This window comes from Bombyx mandarina, chromosome 26 (assembly GCF_030267445.1).
Source record: "Bombyx mandarina strain Sakado chromosome 26, ASM3026744v2".
NCBI lineage: Eukaryota > Metazoa > Arthropoda > Insecta > Lepidoptera > Bombycidae > Bombyx > Bombyx mandarina.
In genome coordinates this window covers 2564059-2585097 of record NC_143232.1, presented here as the reverse complement: position 1 = coordinate 2585097, position 21039 = coordinate 2564059, and the positions used below count along the sequence as shown (strand labels likewise).

The 21039-nt window shown below is 37.4% G+C and overlaps 2 protein-coding genes across 4 annotated transcripts in view; one reads left to right on the top strand and one right to left on the bottom strand.

Moving 5' to 3' along the window:
• Nucleotides 1–3547: 3547 nt before the first annotated feature.
• LOC114252998 (golgin subfamily A member 7) lies at nt 3548–8430 on the bottom strand. Its single transcript, XM_028187728.2, has 3 exons — nt 8138–8430; nt 7640–7792; nt 3548–6771 (listed from the first exon to the last, which is right to left on the bottom strand). Exons 1-3 carry the CDS (start codon nt 8288–8290, stop codon nt 6595–6597), a joined length of 483 nt encoding a protein of 160 aa, XP_028043529.1. The 5' UTR covers nt 8291–8430; the 3' UTR covers nt 3548–6594.
• A 3193-nt stretch (nt 8431–11623) lies between these two features.
• The window catches only part of CYP340C1 (cytochrome P450 4C1-like), a 30322-nt gene continuing 20906 nt past the window's right edge, over nt 11624–21039 (top strand). The window contains exon 1 of one of the 3 annotated variants that reach the window (XM_028187739.2): nt 11624–12156. Coding sequence is in view for 1 of the 3 variants with exons in the window: in XM_089738779.1 (XP_089594905.1) it covers nt 15036–15097 (62 nt within the window). In the remaining 2 variants the exon portion in view is untranslated. Of the gene's footprint in view, nt 12157–14936; nt 15098–15136; nt 15161–21039 lie in introns of those variants that run through there. The other 2 variants (XM_089738779.1, XM_089738782.1) reach the window with 2 other exon arrangements.

Here is a 21039-nt window from a genome sequence, read left to right as displayed (position 1 = left end):
GCTCCATATTTAATTAATGAGTAAAATTCTAAAAGTATACATTTTTATTTTCATGAACAATTCGAAATTCGAATTCAATAAACTTTTTTGTGGCCAGCATTCTAAAAGAAAAGATTTTACTGTGTGACAATACTTATGACCTGACTAGTTATATTATTGAGCTGACTGGGTAGTGGAGCTTACGGCTCACCTGTCGTTTAATGACCAGGGCCCATAATTAAAACAATGTGAGTTCACCGCCCCCTTAAGACATGATTGTTTCGTGGCAGAAATAGCGGGACAGCCCACCTGATGGTGAGTGGTTACCGTCGCTCATGGACTTCAGCAATGCCAGGGGCAGAGCCAAGCCGCTGACAACCTAAGTCTCAGGAAGTCTTGAAAAAGCATTACTCTGGATTTCATATTTCTTAAAATTATTCATTGTATTTTCATTCAATTGATCTTACTTTTCTAATTTCAATACATTGTCAATAATATTAATTGAGATTGTCAACTGATGCACTGTCGATTGTACCAATAATTGATGTGATATCAGTCACGTACTTATTGTAAATTTGTCAATGTTTTTATTGTTGATCACTGTTTAGTGCTAGTTGGAAAAATAATAAAATAAATAAATCTTTTCTAGCTCCCTGACCTATTGCAGCGTGTATCTACATATATCGATATATTTACACAGATAAATTAAAATGAATGAGAACGCCTTAACTAACATCTGACGTAACGAGATTCGAAACTTTTCTTATTAAAGGAATCCCAAACTTTATGCCTTCTAACAGTATACAGTGTATTCAATATGAGTTGACCTATCACGTTTCAGTTTTGTATAAGACTTAGTACGAAAGTGTATCTTTGGGCAGGTCGTGTTATTTTGGTGGTTCGAGTGTATGTGTTCGTGTTCGTTATGTAACAGTTTTTTATTAATTTTGCGTCGTGAGGTAGACGATGGGGCTTTGAGCACTTTTAGAAAACTTGTGAGCTTATATAACGATGCTTTTTTGTCGGGCAATAAGTCAAAAATCGGTTGTCTGTAAAGTCCGTTTACTGACGATAGTTGAACGTGACGTCATAAGAAAATATCAATTTCATTTTTCAATTATCGCAATTATCGTTGCTATAAACAATTGACACCACATTCACTTTTCACTGAACTTCATACTTGACGAAAACATGTAAATGTATTATTGTATAGCAGCTGTCCACGCCGATGCATCGCTCACTCAAGTAGGAGAGAGACAGATGTCGAACAGTGCCGAACGCGGAGGCCGATTGTGCCTCTTTGTCGCTCGTAGTGCGCTCTCGCTTGCACGTCAAGCCATAAATGGAACGCCTCAGAGCGAGGTAACGCCGCATGAGTCATGTTTTTTCGTGCGTGCAGCCGGCTCCATTGAATTATAAGACATTGTCACGTCAAAATTTGTTATAAAAAAGTTAATTAAATTTTGGTTCTATATTTTTTGTATTTGTAATACGGTAAAACTCACACGGAAGGGCACCACGATTCTGCCTACTTCCGCCGCGAAACATCACAGCTCCTGTACTGATACAAATTGAGTCTTCGAATTTGGGTTTTATGTTTATGGATTCTGATTTCGGCTTATCACCAGGTGCGCCGGATGTACCTATGCTCATCAGACTAGCAATTATTTATTGGCTAAATCTACAGAATGAAATTAGGTATTTGTGTTTGTTGAAGCAGTATCTCTCGTTGCCTGCAATAGCCTCGTGTAATTAGAGGCTATAAAAGCTCACGTTTACGAGCTTTTCGAGAATTACGCCCTTATATCAAATACGAGAATCGTAAACGCGTCACACTCATTGTCTTCTCGATACGACCCACTAATTTCTTTGCTTTTAATTAGGAAACTTTATACTGCCTCTACTTGTTATATCCTGGAAAGCCCGACGGCTGTCCTGCAGAAACCGGATGACCTGGAGTGTTTATGTGAATGTGGAGATTAACATTTGGGCAGCTTTACAAGACTAAAGTTTAAAATTTGGAAAAAATATCATAACAAAAAAACTACTTATTTGAATGGAGCAAACTTAATTGAAGTTCAATTAAAAAGATCGAGCTATTAATGCTAATACCAAATAAAACAATAAAACGCACCTTTAATTACAAAGATCAATGTTGCGTTTTAACCGAAATGTCGCTTAAGCCAAATAGCCTTTCACCATTCGATATCTCTTGATTCGGCTCTAAAGATCTCATTAACATCATTAGATAAACAATGAATTAGTATTGGCACTGGCATGGTCAATGCCCATGGGCCCTCAGGTCTCAGAAGGTATCACTCTAAATAAATAAAAAACAAAAATATAATAATAATATCGATATTTTATTTATTTAATAATAATATAATTTCCACATTCTCATTTTCACAATTATAATATTATTATGTATTTTTATATTACAAAAGTTTTATAAATTTGTGATTATAAAATGATAATTAATTAAAACTAATCGGAAAACATTTACTATCGTATCGTATCGTACCACAAGCCGTGAAGGGGACAGACGCAGTTGGTGCAATGGCCGCTGGTTCATTCGTTCGATGTTGTGGGGTTTACAAACGTTGAGATATACTATTCGACGTCAAAACTAACAAACACGGAGTAGGTCAGAGCGTCTTGCTTAGATGGGTGGACGAGCTCACAGCCCACCCGGTGTTAAGTGGTTACTGGAGTTCATAGACATCTACAATGTAAATGCGCCACCCACCTTGAGATATAAGATCTAGTCTCAAGTATAGTTACAACGGCTCTGCCCCACCCTTCAAACCGAAACGCATTACTGCTTCACGGCAGAAATAACCAGGGTGGTGGTACCTACCCGAGCGCAGTCACAAGAGGTCCTACCACCAGTAAAGGTGCCAGGTCAGGGCCCGGTCCAAAGGAGTCCAGCTGATGGATAAAGAAGCCGTGGAGAACAACATGCAATGTGGCAAACTGAAGTAAAGACTGCAGCAAAACCAGTCTGGAGATGAGCTGCTGAAAGATAAGCAGCAATAAAGACGCACGACAATTTGACAGCAATAACAAACAAACTAATACTTTAAAATATATCATCACATTTCGGATTCTAAACGATCCGTGTGCTTAGTGCGAGTTTTTTAACGTTCTCGATAGCGTAAAAGTTAACCCAATTTCGTATGCAGCTGGAACAGCGCCCCTAGCGGCAAACGTAGGCAAACGATCCCATTTCATGCAAATATGAGTTAACTTTTTCGCTATCGAGAACGTTAAAAAACTCGCACGAAGCACACCGATCAAAATGAGGAGTTCGATGGTGTAGGTTTGTTAGCACAGTTTACGCGGTTCACTAATCAGTTATTCTTGGCACTTCTAAAGGGTTAGTTACAGCATCAACAACGTAATGGCGCGCGAATAGTTCCACCAGACCCTACACGCGAAAGAGTGGGGGGTGCCCAGCCAACAGGTGAAAAAAGTCGCTGTACAACAATTTCGGTTCGTTAAATAACACCACGACCGTTTTGTTGGCTAACAACAATACGTACGTGGTGGAAATAAATGCTAGAAAACAATATTTTAATAATTTAATAAAGTCATATCACGGTGCGCGAATATCACATAAAATAATACGCCTTCGCTGAAAACTGAACCCGTTTATATTGACGGATACAAACATCGTCGCAGAGTTAAGATCTCGACGGTTTTCAGTATTGAAGGTATGAAAGGCAAATATAGAATATTATGAATAAAAGCACGAGTATCTAGTGACAAGTCAGCTGACAGGGGGCAGCGGCACATGAAAGATAAGATCATCGGTAGCTTGATAGTAGGTCACAGTCGATATGCTTCGCAGTAAGTATGCAAATTTACAAGTTTTGTATTTGCCTTTAATTACACTATGTTACATAATCCACCGGAGGCGCGTTGTGGGGGCCCGCGGGGTCCGCCACATACAGCACCAGCGGCGGCGGAATCTGTTCTGGACTGGTGCTTATAGACAGATTCCAACCCTTCATCATCTACGTGTCCCGCTTGGGCACTCCGACATAGCCCCCTTCCCTCACGAACGCCTCACGAGCCGGGAGGTCTGTCTGCCCTCCCATTCTAAAGTCAAAATGAGCATTTGATGCAATTATCCCAATACAACTTAACTTATATCTATACATTAAGTGACATGAATATTCAATTTAAATCTATCTAAATATCTTAATGATATACGCAATATTAAATAATCACGTGCGAATAGTTTCGAAGATATCATAGAAGCAGCGGCTGGGAGCCCGCCCCACCGCGGTGCTCCGACCCTAGACCGCGAGTCGCAATGTTTTCGCAAGAGATTATTTATTATTTCACAATATAATTACATAGTCAAAATCTATTCTATAACATTTAAATAAATGGAAGAACGTTAAGGCGAGGGAGTTCTAACCGCGAAATTATATAAAATTAAAAATTCACTTTAAAAACATTTAAAATAAAATAATAATTGAAAAAATTTTTGGATACCACACCAGCACGTGTACAATGGATAGCTCCACCCCACGGAGCACCCAGTTCGGCAAATACCAGTAATCATTTATCGGTGTACCCAACTGTCGACCAGCGTTGCCTTACCAGAATGTTTAGTTTCGAACTGTCAGTGTTATTATCTTATCACTCTGTCGACCGCCGGCCAAAGGTTACTACCAGCGGTTACCTTCCGGCGGCTCCTTGGGAGCCCCCACAACGAACAGCCCCCAAGTGCCTTAGTTATTGCTTGGTCGAAATGTTGGGTAGTATGTACGTAAATTTATGCCAATTTTGCTTACGACAGTGTTTAGTCAACTTTATATTCAATTGTCTTAAAAAAAAATATGTTTACAGCTAAATTGATTACATGACATTCAAATCACTAATTTGTATAAAAACTAATTACGAATTGATAATATAATTATATTTAAAAACCGTTTAGTGTAAAGTAAAGAATTTTTGAAACTTGGTACCTATATTGGTTTGAAAGTGATGGGGCAAGCTTACTGTTTCAAATGTAGACGATGGGCCAGTTGTCACAATCGTGCTTGTCCCGATGCATTTAGTACTGGTAAAGACGTCCATCAGTAAATATATATAGTCAGCGTGTAGCACCCAGACGTGTGGACCGAACGGTAAACCGCCACCGTCGTCAAAAGCACGCCACTTCCGGATCCTCTCGATCCACTATCGGAATTTTTAGGCATTCCAAGCACCTGTCATTGGTCTCGTCGAAAGCGACAAAGAGTTCGGCGAGTAACTCACAGACGTCGTCAGGTAAAGCCTCGTGCCAGTTGCCTAGCACAGGCAAAAAAAGGTAAATACGATTAGGTCCTAGGCGGCACTGGACGATCGAACCGGTCACTGAATATTTTCAATTAAATATTGGATTTGTAACATGTATCTTGTTATTAAATTGCAATTTAGTTCAATCTTGGCTGATTTTTCAACAAAATGTTTGTGGCAAACCAAAAAAAAATGAAGTATATAGATAATGCATTGACAATTGCAATATTTTTGTCAAGATTTCAAAATCTTGCTGCTTCTAATAAAAAGTACATTTAAAAACATTAAGTATTTGGGCTCAGCACTCCAAGGCTCCTTATGAATTCTCAATATGTTTCCAAAAGTTGTCACTTTTATAAATCACATTGCCTCGTGTATAAAATTAACTTAATTTGGGATTAAAAATCTTATCTCTGTTATCTCATATAGTGTGGTGACTCACACAGACAATACAGACCAATGTGGTGCAGATAATAAAAAGTCTCAATCCTGAGTAATGAGAACAGAAAACTGAAGAAGTATCACACATACAGGCATCCCGGGGGACTTGCAGTCTGTACTACTCACAAAGGACGCATGCCGCATTGCTCATACACTTTGTTACAACAGAAATACTAAAAACAAGATGTTGCCGTTGTCGTCCCAATCTAGAATTAGGCCCTAGAATCTAGGGCCGTTCGGATTGTCGATAATCCCATTCTCACGGATCGTTTGGAACCTCTGGGTCTGCGGAGGGACTTCGGTTCCCTCTGTATTTTGTACCGCATGTTCCATGGGGAGTGCTCTGAGGAATTATTCGAGATGATACCGGCATCTCGTTTTTACCACCGCACCGCCCGCCACCGGAGTAGAGTTCATCCATACTACCTGGAGCCACTGCGGTCATCCACAGTGCGCTTCCAGAGATCTTTTTTGCCACGCACCATCCGGCTATGGAATGAGCTCCCCTCCACGGTGTTCCCCGAGCCCTATGACATGTCCTTCTTCAAACGAGGCTTATGGAGAGTATTAAGCGTTAGGCAGCGGCTTGGCTCTGCCCCTGGCATTGCTGAAGTCCATGAGCGACGGTAACCACTCACCATCAGGTGGGCCGTATGCTCGTCTGCCTACAAGGGCAATAAAAAAAATAAAAAAAAGAATTTGACATTGCCGTCTGCTTGGTTATTTAATATTACTCTGTAACTATTGTTGTTATTATGTATTGTTTTTATAATTAATTTAAAAATAAAACTAGCTTCATTGCCGATTTCCAGTACCAAGTTTCACAAAAATCCTTTAAAACCAGAAACGTTACATGAAAAACTCCCTGCTGTCGTGTGGTGGTCAAGTATGTCGGATCGATGTGTTATTCCCTGTCGGGCTCTGGCAGTTGGGTACGTCTATCATTGTGATTTCAATGACTCGTAGTCCGCGAAGAATGGGATCAGTTATATGAACACCTCGGGGGTTGTATACCCTTTCGTTTTGTGTTGCTATGAATTTTGAGACTTTCCTTAAATGCTGAAATAAATAAATAAACATTATATATTTCACTGATTAGTGGTGTTTTGGTTTTAATTCTTTACACATGATTTTTTACTGATTTTAGGTATGAAATAACTCAAGTTTTTAGATGCCATCTCTCACTGTTATTACTATTTTTGGACTGCCAACAGATACTGGGGTAGCAACGTTGAATAATGAATGGAGAGAATTAAAGCTTGCATACCAAATCTCATAATCTTTTACTGTGAAATCTGTTATCTATTCATATCGTCAAAAATAATACAATGACAATAAAAAACACAAAATTAAAATATGAAAGTAGTTTTAATAATCTGTAAGTACAACTTGCAAAAACTAAAGAAAATACTAAATGAAATTTAATTTAGATGATCCTAAGAGTTTCAGAAGTGCTGATTATCTTTATAGTTAATAATGAAATTTAGATTTAATTTATTTAAAGTTTTATAACACATTCCGATTTCACCAACAGATTATTATAATACTGCTATTTTTATTTTTATTTAAAAGGAAGGAAAGGAAAAGGTTTTGTGGATAAAAATTTATTTTTCAGACTGATATATTATGGTACTGATGATATATTATCATGTCTGTTTAGATTTAAACTTTAACATATTCTATGTAAAAAAATAAAACTTTGATGTGGCTCTGTAGTTGATCTGATGCTTTATAGGTTTTAAAAAAAATTCAAATAGGGTTTTAGAGGAAAACAAAATCAAGTAATTGAATGTTTAGAGCAGTCCAACTTCAATAACATGTGCTACTTGATTCAATAAGATTGACTAAAATTTAACCAGGCACTTAAATTATAAACTATGAATTTAACAATTTTGGCAGAAAATCTGACTTAATAAACTTTATTTACCTTCTCATAATGTGTCTCTGTACAGATATAAATGAAATAGGCAGTCAGACATGCAAGGCATCCCTCACAATATGTACTGCAGTCTGCTGTCTCTGCCATTTCAAAGTGTTCATTCAGTCTCTCTATTGTATGTTCAAAGGTTTGTCTGTCTATCTGTAGTAGAATAGTAGAAACTTTGATTATGTTTTTTATATTGTAATCATAAACTACTTTTCATTTTAATTAAGTTATTAAACGTGACACATAAGTAAAGGAGCTTCGACCTCGCGTCTTTGGGCTGTGAATAATCTCATATACTGAATGGTCCTTTCAGTGCATAGTGGCTTGCCCGAGCCTATGTTTATGTATTTATGTATGTTAATTTTTTGGTCGATCGACTGTCTTCAGTTACGATCTGCTTGGCCGTAATCTCGTCTGCCTTAGAAGTCAACAATCAGCTTTACATTCACAGGTCAATCTTTATTCTAGATTTGTAGATCAACATCATACATCACTCACCCTTTCTTCAAGCTCAGGCGGGAATCTGGTCTGAAATTTAACTGCAGTGCCTTCAGAATAGTCTCTTTGTATGAATATTTTGATTCCCTGCTGTGTGGGAGTCTGCTGACTGCCAGGAGTGTTAGGTCCTGAAGGGATTCTGTTGTTCGCCATTTTCTCGCGTGTATAGTGTGTAATAACGGGTTACTCAATTTCATACACAAGAATGTTTGCGTCATGAATATATCATAGTTTTACAATACCGTTTTATGAGATAAACAATTCTATACGCCTTTGAAAGCAGGAAAGTTATCGCTTGATGTCACGAGAATGACGTTTTGTAGCAAAGTAATTGCATTTTTTCAACGGGAAAGCGAAAGTATCATACCATACAGCCAAATCTTTTGTATTTTCTGTTTTATGAAAAATTATCTGGAGTGAAATGAAATGAAGTTGATTAATTTGAGACAATAATTGGGATGAAATTAAATGAAACGATATGATATATGATGAAATGTATTATTAGTAAAATGGTGATTATTTACCGAGTCTTTTTCAGTGGACTTTTTGAAAGATCCTGAGAAACTACATCTAGTAGCTTTGATTCATTTTCCCACATTTATGCACTATCTTAATGAGACTTTATTTCATCCCATTTCATTTGGTCCCAATTGATAATAATAACAAATTACTCAACTTCATCTCATTTCGCTTCATAGCTTTTTTCATATTATAACAGAATACACACAGTTAACAGGTCATATAATCTTGAAAAGAGCGAAAAATCACATCAATTACTGAACTGTCGTGTCGTCGTTAATTTTATTATTTTACTGGAAACATTCAGAGTTACTAACAATAAAAAAAAACCTTGGTTTTCCATTATTTCCCGTTCGAAGCAAAGTTATCAATCTTACTAAAATCTACAAAATGAACCTCTTAAATATTTTCATTCAGTACAATTTTTCAAAACACAGGACAAATTTTTTTATTTATAAGTTTTTCAAATCCGAATGATTGGATGAGTAATTAAATAATGGACACGACAAATTCGTACTGTTATTGGGTGTTAACAACTAAAGATTGTTGAAGAAGTCGACCTGAATTATATTTAGATTTTGTGTATGTACCTACCAGCAATGCTCTGATTCTTGTGTCAGTACAGTACATAGTCAATCACGCGAAAATCTTCAGTCAGCTTTTTAAGGATCTTTCATTATTCAGATTGGTTATGATTAGAAACCGTATACGAGTATTATCGAGGGGTGAGAGGCTGTTTGGTATAAGGGACATTTTTGCAAGTTTACGGGAGCGCCATCTAAAATTTAAAATTTTTATTTTAAATATATCATAACAAAAAAGCTATTTGGATGGAATAAAAATAATTGAAGTTCAATTAAAAACATCGAAATGTTGATGCTAACACCGGATAAAACAGATTTTTAATTACAAAGATAAATGTCGTATTAGGCGAAATATCGCTTAAACCAATTAGCCTTTCATCTCTCGATATATAAAACGACTACAAAGATAGTGCAAAAAAAGTAGTGCGATGTGCAAATAGATAGTCCGCTAGTCAGAAACAAAATAAATTGACTTAATGAAACGAGATGACCTCTTCCTAAAATCATGGAAATTTACGGAATAGATTCTATTCTCCTAGATCTGCGTATTTCTGCCGTGAAGCAGTAATGCGTTTCGGTTTGAAGGGTGGGGCAGCCGTTGTAACTATAGTAGACCTTAGAACTTATATCTCAAGGTGGGTGGCGCATTTACATTGTGGATGTCTATGGGCTGCAGTAACCACTTAACACCAGGTGGGCTGTGAGCTCGTCCACCCATTTAAGCAATAAAAAATAAAAATAAAATATTCTCGGCTGACCCGTGAAGCTGAGTCGAGCGCGGTTATTTTATTTTCCCGCACTGCCGTTACACATTTGAACCTGAAGAAGTTCTAAAATAACAAAATAAAACAATTACATACATTTCACTCATCGCCTTATCGTTAAAAAATCCACGTTTACTTCCACGAAGACTACCTCTATTGGTGCTGTACGAAAATTGATACAAACGCGTTAGAGGAGGTATTAATTCAGAAGCGTATTTTTTTAGAACCACTGCGGGAATGCAATAATACAAAATACTATATAGGTATAAATGTTCACGACTGAATTCAGCGTTGAAGGAATAACATCGTTTATTAGAAATCAAACCCGCAAAATCATAATTTGCGTAATAACTGGTGGTAGGACCTCTTGTGAGTCCGCGCGGGTGGGTACCACCACCCTGCCTATTTCTTGTGAGCTCGTGCACCCATCTAAGCAATAAAAAAAAAAAAAAAAAAAAGGACGTCTTCGTCGCCCAAAACACGTCATTACGGATCCTCCCGATCCATTAACGGTGCTTTTAGGTACCTCAAGCACCGGTCACCGCGCTCGTCGAACCCGTCGCTTGCGACGAAGGGCTCGACGAGCGAATTAATCCACAGACACAGCCCACTGAGTTTCTCGCCGGATCTTCTCAGTAGGTGGCGTTTCCGATCTGGTGGTAGAATTTGCGAAGCACTGCTCTTGCTAGGGTCAGTGTTGGCAACACTCCGGCTTGAACCCCGTTAGCTCATTTACATGTTACATTTACATCTTTTTCCTACTTATGCTCATTTACATGTAGCATAAGTAGGAAAAAGAAAAAAAAGAAAAGAAAAAAAAGGACGTCTTGTAAGTACCTACGCACGGGTAGGTACAACCACCCTGCGTATTTCTGCCGTGAAGCAATAATGCGTTTCCGATTGAAGCGCAGGTCAGCCGTTGTGCTGTCAAACTGATACTTAGAATTCATGTTTCAAGGTGCATTTACGTTGTTAATGTCTATGAGCTCCGGTGACCACTTAAAATCAGGTTGGTCGTGAACTCATCCTCCATCTCAGCATTAAAAAAGATTTATCTTACACATACATATAAATATTACATTCCATACATTTTTTATTATTAGTACCTAGTGTAAGAATTTTATTATAATGAAACAAAGTTGTTTGCACATATAAATTTATATGTTCATATGAAAATTAAAATTTCAAATAATGGGTTAATTTATTAAATTATTCTCAAAATTAAGTATTTGACGCGCGTATTTGAGAATATCGGTGGAGCTACTATAAAGGCTTCGTCAAACAGAATGCGTACTTAGCGCCGCGTACTTAATGTTGCGCTCTTTTCATGTCACACAAATTGACTAGATGAGTCCAACGCTCCTTGACGCAACGCATTCGCCAAATCACTGGTGGTAGGACCTCTTGGGAGTCCGCACAGGTAGGTACCACCACCCCGCCTATTTCCGCCGTGAAGCAGTAATGCGTTTCGGTTCGAAGGGTGGGGTAGCCGTTGTAACTATATTGAGATCTTAGAACTTATATCTCGAGGTGGGTGGCGCATTTACGTTGTAGATATCTATGGGCTCCAGTAACCACTTAACACCAGGTGGGCTGTGAGCTCGTCCATCCATCTAAGTAATAAAAAAAAAATCATAGTGCCTATCGATAGCAGTGTGAAAATTTTAAAGTATTAAGATGTCGAGTGATTCAGATGTGGCATTGTGTAAGCATGGGTATTTTCTAACTATTTCTATCAATTTTTCGGGCATTATCTAGTATTTTAATACACATTACCTCGGACGCTAAAATAAAATTTGTAAAAAATTACAACGCCTGACGTCAAAGCGTCCTAACGCCGCGACAGAACGTTGCGTACTTATAGCGCTGGGGCTCTGTTTGACGGTATGGTACCATAGTAGTACAACACATCTCGGCGTCATAGCGCGCCGTCAGTTCAGCGCTCTGACGCGCGCTAATTACGCGTTCTGTTTGACGAAGCCTTAAAGGCGTTATAAAACACTTGAAGCACGCAAGTAACGCGTCTTCCTACTTTTGACGCGTTGTCGCGTTGACAGACCGGCACTTGTTCCGCAGCCTTCAAGGTGTCAACACAACGAGATACTATATCATTTGACTAACGAATAAGGTGAACTCCTTTGAAGTAAATAAGGTAAGTTCTTTTTTACACTTCATGTACATATCGTACCGACATTGATAGACTTAATGGCTAAGGTATTCTGTACCACTACCAAGGCTGATGCAGAAATTTATAACAATATTATAATCTTTTACTTTTTCTCAACCTTATCCCACTAGGTGGGGTCGGGACAGCTAATTTTTCTCTTCCATTCTCTTCTATTAGCCGTCATCTCAACACTCACTCCTCTGTCTCTCATATCATTCACACACTCCATCCATGTCCATCCATGCACACAACATTATAATAAATTTATATAGACATTTAATAAAAATACCTAATTATTAAACATACAATAAATACTTAGATGTTAACTTTGACACGTATCTGCTAATTTCGATAAAACTATTTGCCGATGACTCAATTTGAGCACAAAACGATCAGTAATTGTCTGATCTTAAAAGGGAGCACATTCCAGAGAGATACAGATTGTAGGAGAAAAGAAAAAGCGGACAAAGTCAGAGCTATGTGAGGTGTGTGATATGACAATGAAGAATTAAGTCGTTAAATGAACGTATCGTCCTGTTATGAGTGGAGGTACTGAAAGCAGAGAGTTAGATGGAGGGAAAGTACATATGAGAATAGAGGGAAGTGTTGAAGAGCACACAAATTATGACGATCACCAATTAGTACAAATTTATGCCGATAACGAAGGGAAAATGAATAGAATGCCGTTATTGAGAATGATAACGGTCTAGTTTGTTAACAAGTCTGCATTCAGATCCAAATAGCATATGTCACCTTAGACAATCATAGGGAAGACCAAGGGCTTTGTAAGTACGGCCCTACTTGCAGGCGGCAGGAAGTTCCTGAGGCGGTATAGAGCGCGAAGTATGCCAGATGGCTTTAGATCCGTCCTCGCCGAACCCATCGCTTGCGACGAAGGGCTCGACTAGTGAATTAACCCATAGACACAGCCCACTGAGTTTCTCGCCGGACCTTTTCAGTGGATCACGTTTCCGATCCGGTGGTAGATTCTGCGAAGTCCTGCTCTTGCTAGGGCCAGTGTTAGCAACACTCCCGGTTAGAGCCCCCTGAGCTCACCTACACGTCAAGGAGAAGCTGAAATAGCCTCTCAAGGCTACCAGCATAGGTAGAGATAAAGTGACACCTGAGCACCCCAGTCGAATGCGGATAATGCATGTATATAATTATGTATAAGTAAAGATCCTTAACCACAGGGCTAATCGGAGTAGGAATCGATGTAGTATCCATGCTGCGCGACATATGTACGATCTTTTCCTTCAATCCTGGCTTTTCACTTCGATGGATGGATAGTCAGGACAAATCTATAGGACTAACTACTAATATATTCTAAAGTCCTAATTTATCTTATCTATCGGTTCTGATACAGACTTCACACTCGTTTGAGAGAGCAGATCTGTTAATCATTTCCATACATGTAGTACGCATCTTCAAGATTATCTGTTCTGAGCTTTGTAGCTATAGAAAAGGGTAAAGGAAATATAATTTCGCCTTGAGGAATGCCAGTGACTGCTAGCCTCCCTGAAGAAAAGAAAATAGTCATTTTAGTGTTGTAGATGCTGATCGCAAGCCAAAATGAGGTTGTAATTGACGGTATTGAAAGTAGATATTCAAAAAGTCGATTAGAACTAGCAACGTAACCTTAGTTTCCTTCATATCGCCCTGATATCGCCAGTCACTTTATGGAGAGTAGAAATAGGGCTGTAACCCGATAAGATTGTTCTCATATACGAACAGTTACAACTGCTTGTATATACAGGCATTAAGCACTGTGGAAAGAGAAGGAGGGTTAATATCAGCCTGAAGTGAATTAGGAGAAACGGATTGGGAACCTTAGGCAACAGAGTTATTTAAGCCCTACGCCATAATGCAGGAAATGATCCAATGTTAGGAAAACAAGTAATTTACAATATAGCATAAGTTATTGTTTTGCGAAATATATTTTCATTAAGGATGCATTCTTCCACCACTGGAGGGAAGGGAAGACCGATGTCTGAGCGTGGTGTCGATGCGTGAATATGTCCATATACGAACCTTTTTAGAAAGCAGCGGATCCGATACACTCTCTGTTATTGGTTAAAATGTGGCACATTCTTAAATACTCACTCGAACCTGATTATTTTTTGAAACCGGTAAACCGAATAAATTCGAAAATATGGTATAATTTTACACCAGTTTCAGCACTGATTGCAAAAGGCGGAACAAAGTTGGTTTGTGTTACCCTTTGTGTACCCCTCTATTAGCTTACCCCACTTTGACATAAATGTAAATACAGTCAAACCTGGGTAAGTGAGAACTGGATAAGTAAGAAAACTCTATAAGTGAGAGTAATGGCAAGGACCCGTCATTTTAAGCTCCCAAAACCTCTATTAGCGAGAAACAGAAACCTCTGTAAGAGAGAGTCGTTTTTTCCTCATGGACCTCCGTAAGTGAGACTGCTACCTATCTATACCTCTATAAGCGACAGCCGAGCTTTATTTATTTATTTATATTATTTAGGAGGAACAAATGACAAAACAAATTACAAATTTTACATCTGCTATTTTACTTGTTTATTATATATAAATATATATTATTATATAAACTCATTTTTAACTTTCGTGGAACTTCTTATCATTGTTTTTTTATTATTTTCTCGTGAATATTGAACATATTCTATTTCGTGGAACTAAATAACGTTGTTATTTTATCGTATTCTTTTATCGTATGCTTTTCGAATGGGCACGTGTGCCTGTGTACCGTCCTGTTTGTCGGACTTACTCAGTTTATCGTTAATCAATTGCGAAGGAAAGTTCTGTTTTGCATCATGTAAAAACGGAAAATTAAAGTACTGTCATTAAAGTCATAAACTTAAACTTACATAGTGAATGCATTTGAATGCGGAAAATCGCGAATCGAAATTCAGAGGGAGCATTAGCGAGAAACTCGGGTTAGTGAGAAACCTCTATAAGCGAGAATGAGATTGTGCTCCCTTGAACTCTCGCTTATCCAGGTTTGACTGTACATCATTAACAATGTTCAAGGCTAAAGTTCTCTTTATGCTATTAATATGACTGTAAGAACAAACATAGCTATGGCTAATGTCATGAACATAATCTTATGCGTCCAAAACCCTGATGTTAAGCCCACCTGATGTTATGGGGTCAGTTGTTTTCTAGTGTCACGCGCCATCTAGTGCCTAGTTTAGAAAATGTCTACCTGACCTTTTTATTTAACTACTAAGTTGACGAAACAAAATTGGACATAGATGGTCGTGACTTAATATATGTTACCTGTATAACTGACATAGTGTTCAAATATTACTTTAAGGGTTTCAATAACCAATTTTTCTAATGAAATACGTACTTAACAAATGTTCACGATTGACTTCCACGCTGAAGGAATAACATCGTCTAATAAAAATCAAACCAGCAAAATTATAATTTGCTTAATTACTGCTGGTAGAACCTCTTGTGAGCCCGCACGGGTAGATAGAACTACCCTACCTATTTCTGGCGTGAAGCAGTAATGCGTTTCGGTTTGAAGGGTGGGGTATACTGTATATGTATACTGAGTATACCCTTGTATACTGTGACTTTAGAACTTATATCTCAAGGTGGGTGGCGGCATTTACGTTGTAGATGTCTATGGGCTCCAGTAAACACTTAACACCAGAGGGGATTGTAAGCTCGTTCACCTGTCTAAGCAATAAAAATTAAATTTTAATATATTGACGTTACCCAGTTGGTTCAGTTGTTTCAACAAGCAGACGGAATGTAATTATTCTTAAAATTGTTGGCTTATTGACTCTTCATTAATTAGGTACCCGTGTTATATTTTGTATTAGTTTCCTTGTGTGTGTGGAGACAACTTGTGGGGGCCCTATGTATCAGCGGGGTACCCTAGGACTACAAAAAAACAAACAACAAATTAGTTTCCTTCAATAAGCTACAAATAGCTCGGCTTTTGTTGTGTTATTATAACAATATGTAATATTTTATATTACTAATATTAAAAAAAAATTAACATTTCAATGCCTTATTAAAAATTGTAAAATAAGTGTTTATTATAATAAATACGTATTTACTTTTACAAAAATGTTTGGGAATTTAACAGAATTGATTTAAATTTATGAGTTTCTTATATAAAGAAGTGCTTAATTATAAAAAAAAAAACTTCAGTTAGACGTTCTATGTACGTCAGAGATATTTCATCTTGACTTTTCTTGATGTATTTTGTATCGTAATATTTTTATTTTTGTTGCAAATCGTTTGCTTCTAGACATTAGGCCGGATTCATTGGAAACAGTTCTTGAATTAGACATGTATTTGTGGGCGCAAACGCCACTATTGGCAATAATTAACATAATAATATATGTATTAATTAATTAATTAATTAATACATATATTCCATGCAATTACATTTTTTTTTTTTTTGTGTATTTTGTTTATATAATATATGTATGGACCCCTCTCAGATAAAGGCCTCCTCCAAAGATTTCCACTCTGCTTTGTCTCTGGTGACATAAATCCAGTGTGGTCCAGCAACCTTTCTAATATCATCCTCACAACGCGTGTACGGTCTGCCGACGCGCCGCTTGCCCTGTGGACCGTCCCATGCAGTTACTTTCGATGTCCATCTCCCATCCCCGAGTCGTGCTACGTGGCCAGCCCACTTAAACTTCAGTCTTTGAGCATATTTGAGAGCGTCCACTGTTTTGGTTATGCTTCTTATCTTTGTATGATGCGTTATAACAATATATAGTTTAATTTATTCTATGTTAATATTTACTTATTGTTAGCAATATGAAACTGTTATTCTGCCATGTTTAATATTTAGCGGACACTGTTTTGGTGTGGTAGTGTTCAGAATATGTTTAATGTTTAAAAACACATATGACTACATAAATAAGTATTGGGAAAGCATAAATTTTAATAATAATTTATATGTCATGGATAACGACTTCAGTAATATTAAGACATTTGATAACGAATCAATGTCGCGCATGCAGTTAATAAGTACCTACATGTCGCGTCATAAAATGAATGGCTGTGATTGGCCAACGATGACGTCATATCGCACGAACCAATCACAAAACCGGAAACGCAATAGTAGCACCAATTGTCAAAATTAAAAAAAAAATATATTACACGAAGAAAAAAGATAGACGCACATGTCAATTTTATTTTGTAAAATAATTAAAATTAATATAATGAGTATTTGAAGAAGTTAAACGCATTTATTCATTATCTTGGCCACCTCAAGATACCTCTAAGAGATAAACGCAACATTTCTATTGGACCTTCAGCACCGGATCATCAATTAAGTTGAACCAGACGCTTACTTGAGAGACGCATCGACCAACGAAAAGGAAAATTCGAAAAATCACACCAGATACGCAAGATTACAGTGCTTTGGCAAGGCGTGCTAACCAAAATATGCTAAATTTTTCCCCTTCGCCTAAATAGTACTCTGCTTTCTTCAAAACTTTTTTGTTTTTCATTTTTGTAGACGTACTTTCGTTAATATTGAGCAGCTGTTCTGTTTTAGTATTTAAAAACTTTAAATACACTGCCATTTACTTGTTTCCACAATGGCTACATCAGATCATAAGGTAAAATTAATGATGAAAGATCTTAAAAGAAACGCGCATCTATTAATTGTCGTTTGACTAACTTTGGCAAATACGTGAATTCATTCGAAGGTGTAGAATTAACTGTTCATCAACGTACCGAGCTAAAGCTGCGGATGGCAGGATCGCAAAGTTTAATGAATGATTTTAACCTCGTTTTGACTCAAGTAGAAGACATTAAGTGTTGAAATTCATATAAAAAAACAATTAGAATCGCGTGAAGATATTGAGCAAAAATATTATAATATTCTTGCCCTTGCTGAATGTCTGACCACCGCTGATGAAAAGTCAAAAGGTATGATGTCTGAATCACTGATTACAAGTTCCAAAAGCATTAAATTACCCACTATATCTGTCCCCACCTTTGACGGCTTATATGAGCACTGGTTAGAGTTCCGCGATACCTTTTTGTCATTGATACATAATAGTGAAACAATTACAGAAATTCAATAATTTCATTATTTAAAATCGTCTTTGTCCGGTAACGCTAAATCGGTCATAGATTCCATAGAACTCTCTGCTAATAATTATAAAGTTGCTTGGGAACTACTGTTAAATCGATTTGATAATACGAAATTATTATTACACAACCATGTCAAATCCATGTTTACCATGCAATCGTTGACCAAAGAATCACTAGTGCAATTACGCAAATTAATTGATAATCTATATATTAATACGTGAAGCAAAAACTTTGTATCCCTTTTTACGAAAATTGCGCGGACGGAGGAGTATGAAATTTTCCACACTTATAGAGAACTAGCGACCCGCCCTCGCTTCGCTTCGGAAACATTAAAACACACATGAAAACAAAAAAATAAAATAAAAAAATAAAATAAAAAAAAGTAGCCTATGTTCATCAGGGACAATGTCGGCTTCTAATGGAAAAAGAATTTTTCAAATCGGTCCAGTAGTTTCGGAGCCTATTCGAAACAAACAAACAAACAAATCTTTCCTCTTTATAATATTAGTATAGATATAGAGCAGAAGTGCACAATGCTATTTTTTTTTTAAATAATGCATAAATTGTACATTAAATCAACAAAGAAAACACTATACACACTATTGTCAAACTTTTTTTCTTGACATCTGTTGTCAAATTGAGAATAGATTAAATATTGTTTGTCTTTGTTAATATTTTTTATAGTATAGTCTTGGCGAAATTTGTGATTATAGAAGTATAAAATACAATCATTATAGTGTACAAACTTACAATTCCAATTAATTATAGTCGAATTTCGACTACTGCGGGACCTCTAGTATTTTAAAAAACCTCCGCGCTTTAAAGCTTTTAGGGGAACTTACAGAGTATTGGAATACGTTAATCATTTACATTATTGTCACAAAATTAGTTTCCATTACCGAACGGGAATGGGAACAGCATAAGTGTAGTTTAATTACATCAACCAACACCAAAACTGTAGTTCAACTAAATGACTTACTTCAGTTTCTTAGGAATAGGGCGGATATTTTGGAAACACTTCTAGTATTATACTTATAGTATCACATAGTAAAGCAGGCGTATATAGCGCGACAGAAAATAATAAAAAAAACAATTCAGTAACCAGTTAACATCTAAATTTCATTGCAATATAGTTTCAAATAAATCAAATAATAATAAATCACAAGGAAAGAATGCACGTAATTACAGACCCTGCATAATGTGTAATGATTTACATCCGCTATATTCATGTCAAAAGTTTTTGGACCTTAGTGTACAAAATAGATTAAAATTTATCCAAACTAAACAGTTGTGCCCTAATTGCATGCGTCCAGGACATACTGTTGACACCTGTGTGTTCGGGCCGTGTCGAAAATGTGATAAAAAACATAATTCGTTAATTTTCTATGTAATTAAATATTATGATCATAGTTTCCCTAAAGTTACATTGGCATCTTGTGAACAATCAGCTGTCCCGACTAATACGAAAGATAACTCGCACGCACATTATTTTCAGGCGCAATCTACTGACACAATTGATAACATGCATCCAGCGCAACCAGTTTTGCTGTCCACAGCTATTGTAGAAATACGTAGCCAGTCGGGTGTTTACCATCAAGCGCGCGCTCTGCTCGATAGTGGCAGCGAACGTTCATTCATCACACAAACACTTTGTGACAAATTAAATCCACCAATATTACAGTCCACTCAAGAAATTCACGGCGTAGGTAATACAATAACACAGTGCTCGCAATCCTGTGATATTGAGATCCAATCACGCACTAGTAGTTATGCTGCACGCATTCAGGGTTTAATTCTACCACAAATAACATCAAACTTACCTATGAAGACATATAACGTTAATTTGTTTACCATACCGGATAACATTGTACTTGCAGATCCGACGTTTTATGATAGTCAGCCGATTGATTTATTAATAGGCGCGGATTTGTTTTGGGAATTAGTTAGAGAAGGTAAAATACGTCTTAAAACTGGTCCAAAATACGCATCTTGGTTGAATAATCTCGGGCTCATTTCAATCTATTACACGCAAACAAAGACATGTTAGCTGCAGTTGACAGTGACACATGCTCATTAGATCAATAATTACGCAGTTTTTGGGAAATCGAAGAATTACCAATTAATTTTCCTAAGTTAAGCTACGAGGAGCGCGCCTGTGAGAAGCACTTTATTAAAACAACCTCACGGACGGCCGACGGGCGGTTTAAGGTTCGATTTCCGTTCAAGCACTCTCCGAAGTTACTAGGTGACACGCGCACACAAGCTGAGGGTTTTTTTTTTTTTTTTTTTATTGCCTTTGTAGGCAGACGGGCATACGGCCCACCTGATGGTGAGTGGTTACCGTCGCCCATGGACTTCAGCAATGCCAGGGGCAGAGCCAAGCCGCTGCCTACCGCTTAATACTCTCCACAAGCCTCGTTTGAAGAAGGACATGTCATAGCGCTCGGGAAACACCGTGGAGGGGAGCTCATTCCATAGCCGGATGGTACGTGGCAAAAAAGATCTCTGGAAACGCACTGTGGATGACCGCAGTGGCTCCAGGTAGTATGGATGAACTCTACTCCGGTGGCGGGCGGTGCGATGATAAAAACGAGATGCCGTCGCTTTTATGCCTTAGAAAAAAGGTTGCAACGCAATCCTACTTACAAACAAATGTATATCGACTTAATACACGAATACATTAACTTAGGCCACATGAGTCTTATACATAGTTATCAAACACCACATTATTTTTTACCTCATCACGGTGTGTTTCGAGAAAATTCCACTACTACAAAGTTGCGTGTAGTCTTCGATG

Bases quoted from the DNA above. Each gene is read 5' to 3' on its own strand.
- LOC114252998 (XM_028187728.2), bottom strand. From the start codon at position 8,290: ATGGCGAACAACAGAATCCCTTCAGGACCTAACACTCCTGGCAGTCAG. The intron at 7,793-8,137 runs GTGAGTGATGTA...ATTCTACTACAG, and splicing joins CGCCTGAGCTTGAAGAAAGG to ATAGACAGACAAACCTTTGA. The intron at 6,772-7,639 runs GTAAATAAAGTT...TATTTATTTCAG, and splicing joins CAGAGACACATTATGAGAAG to CATTTAAGGAAAGTCTCAAA.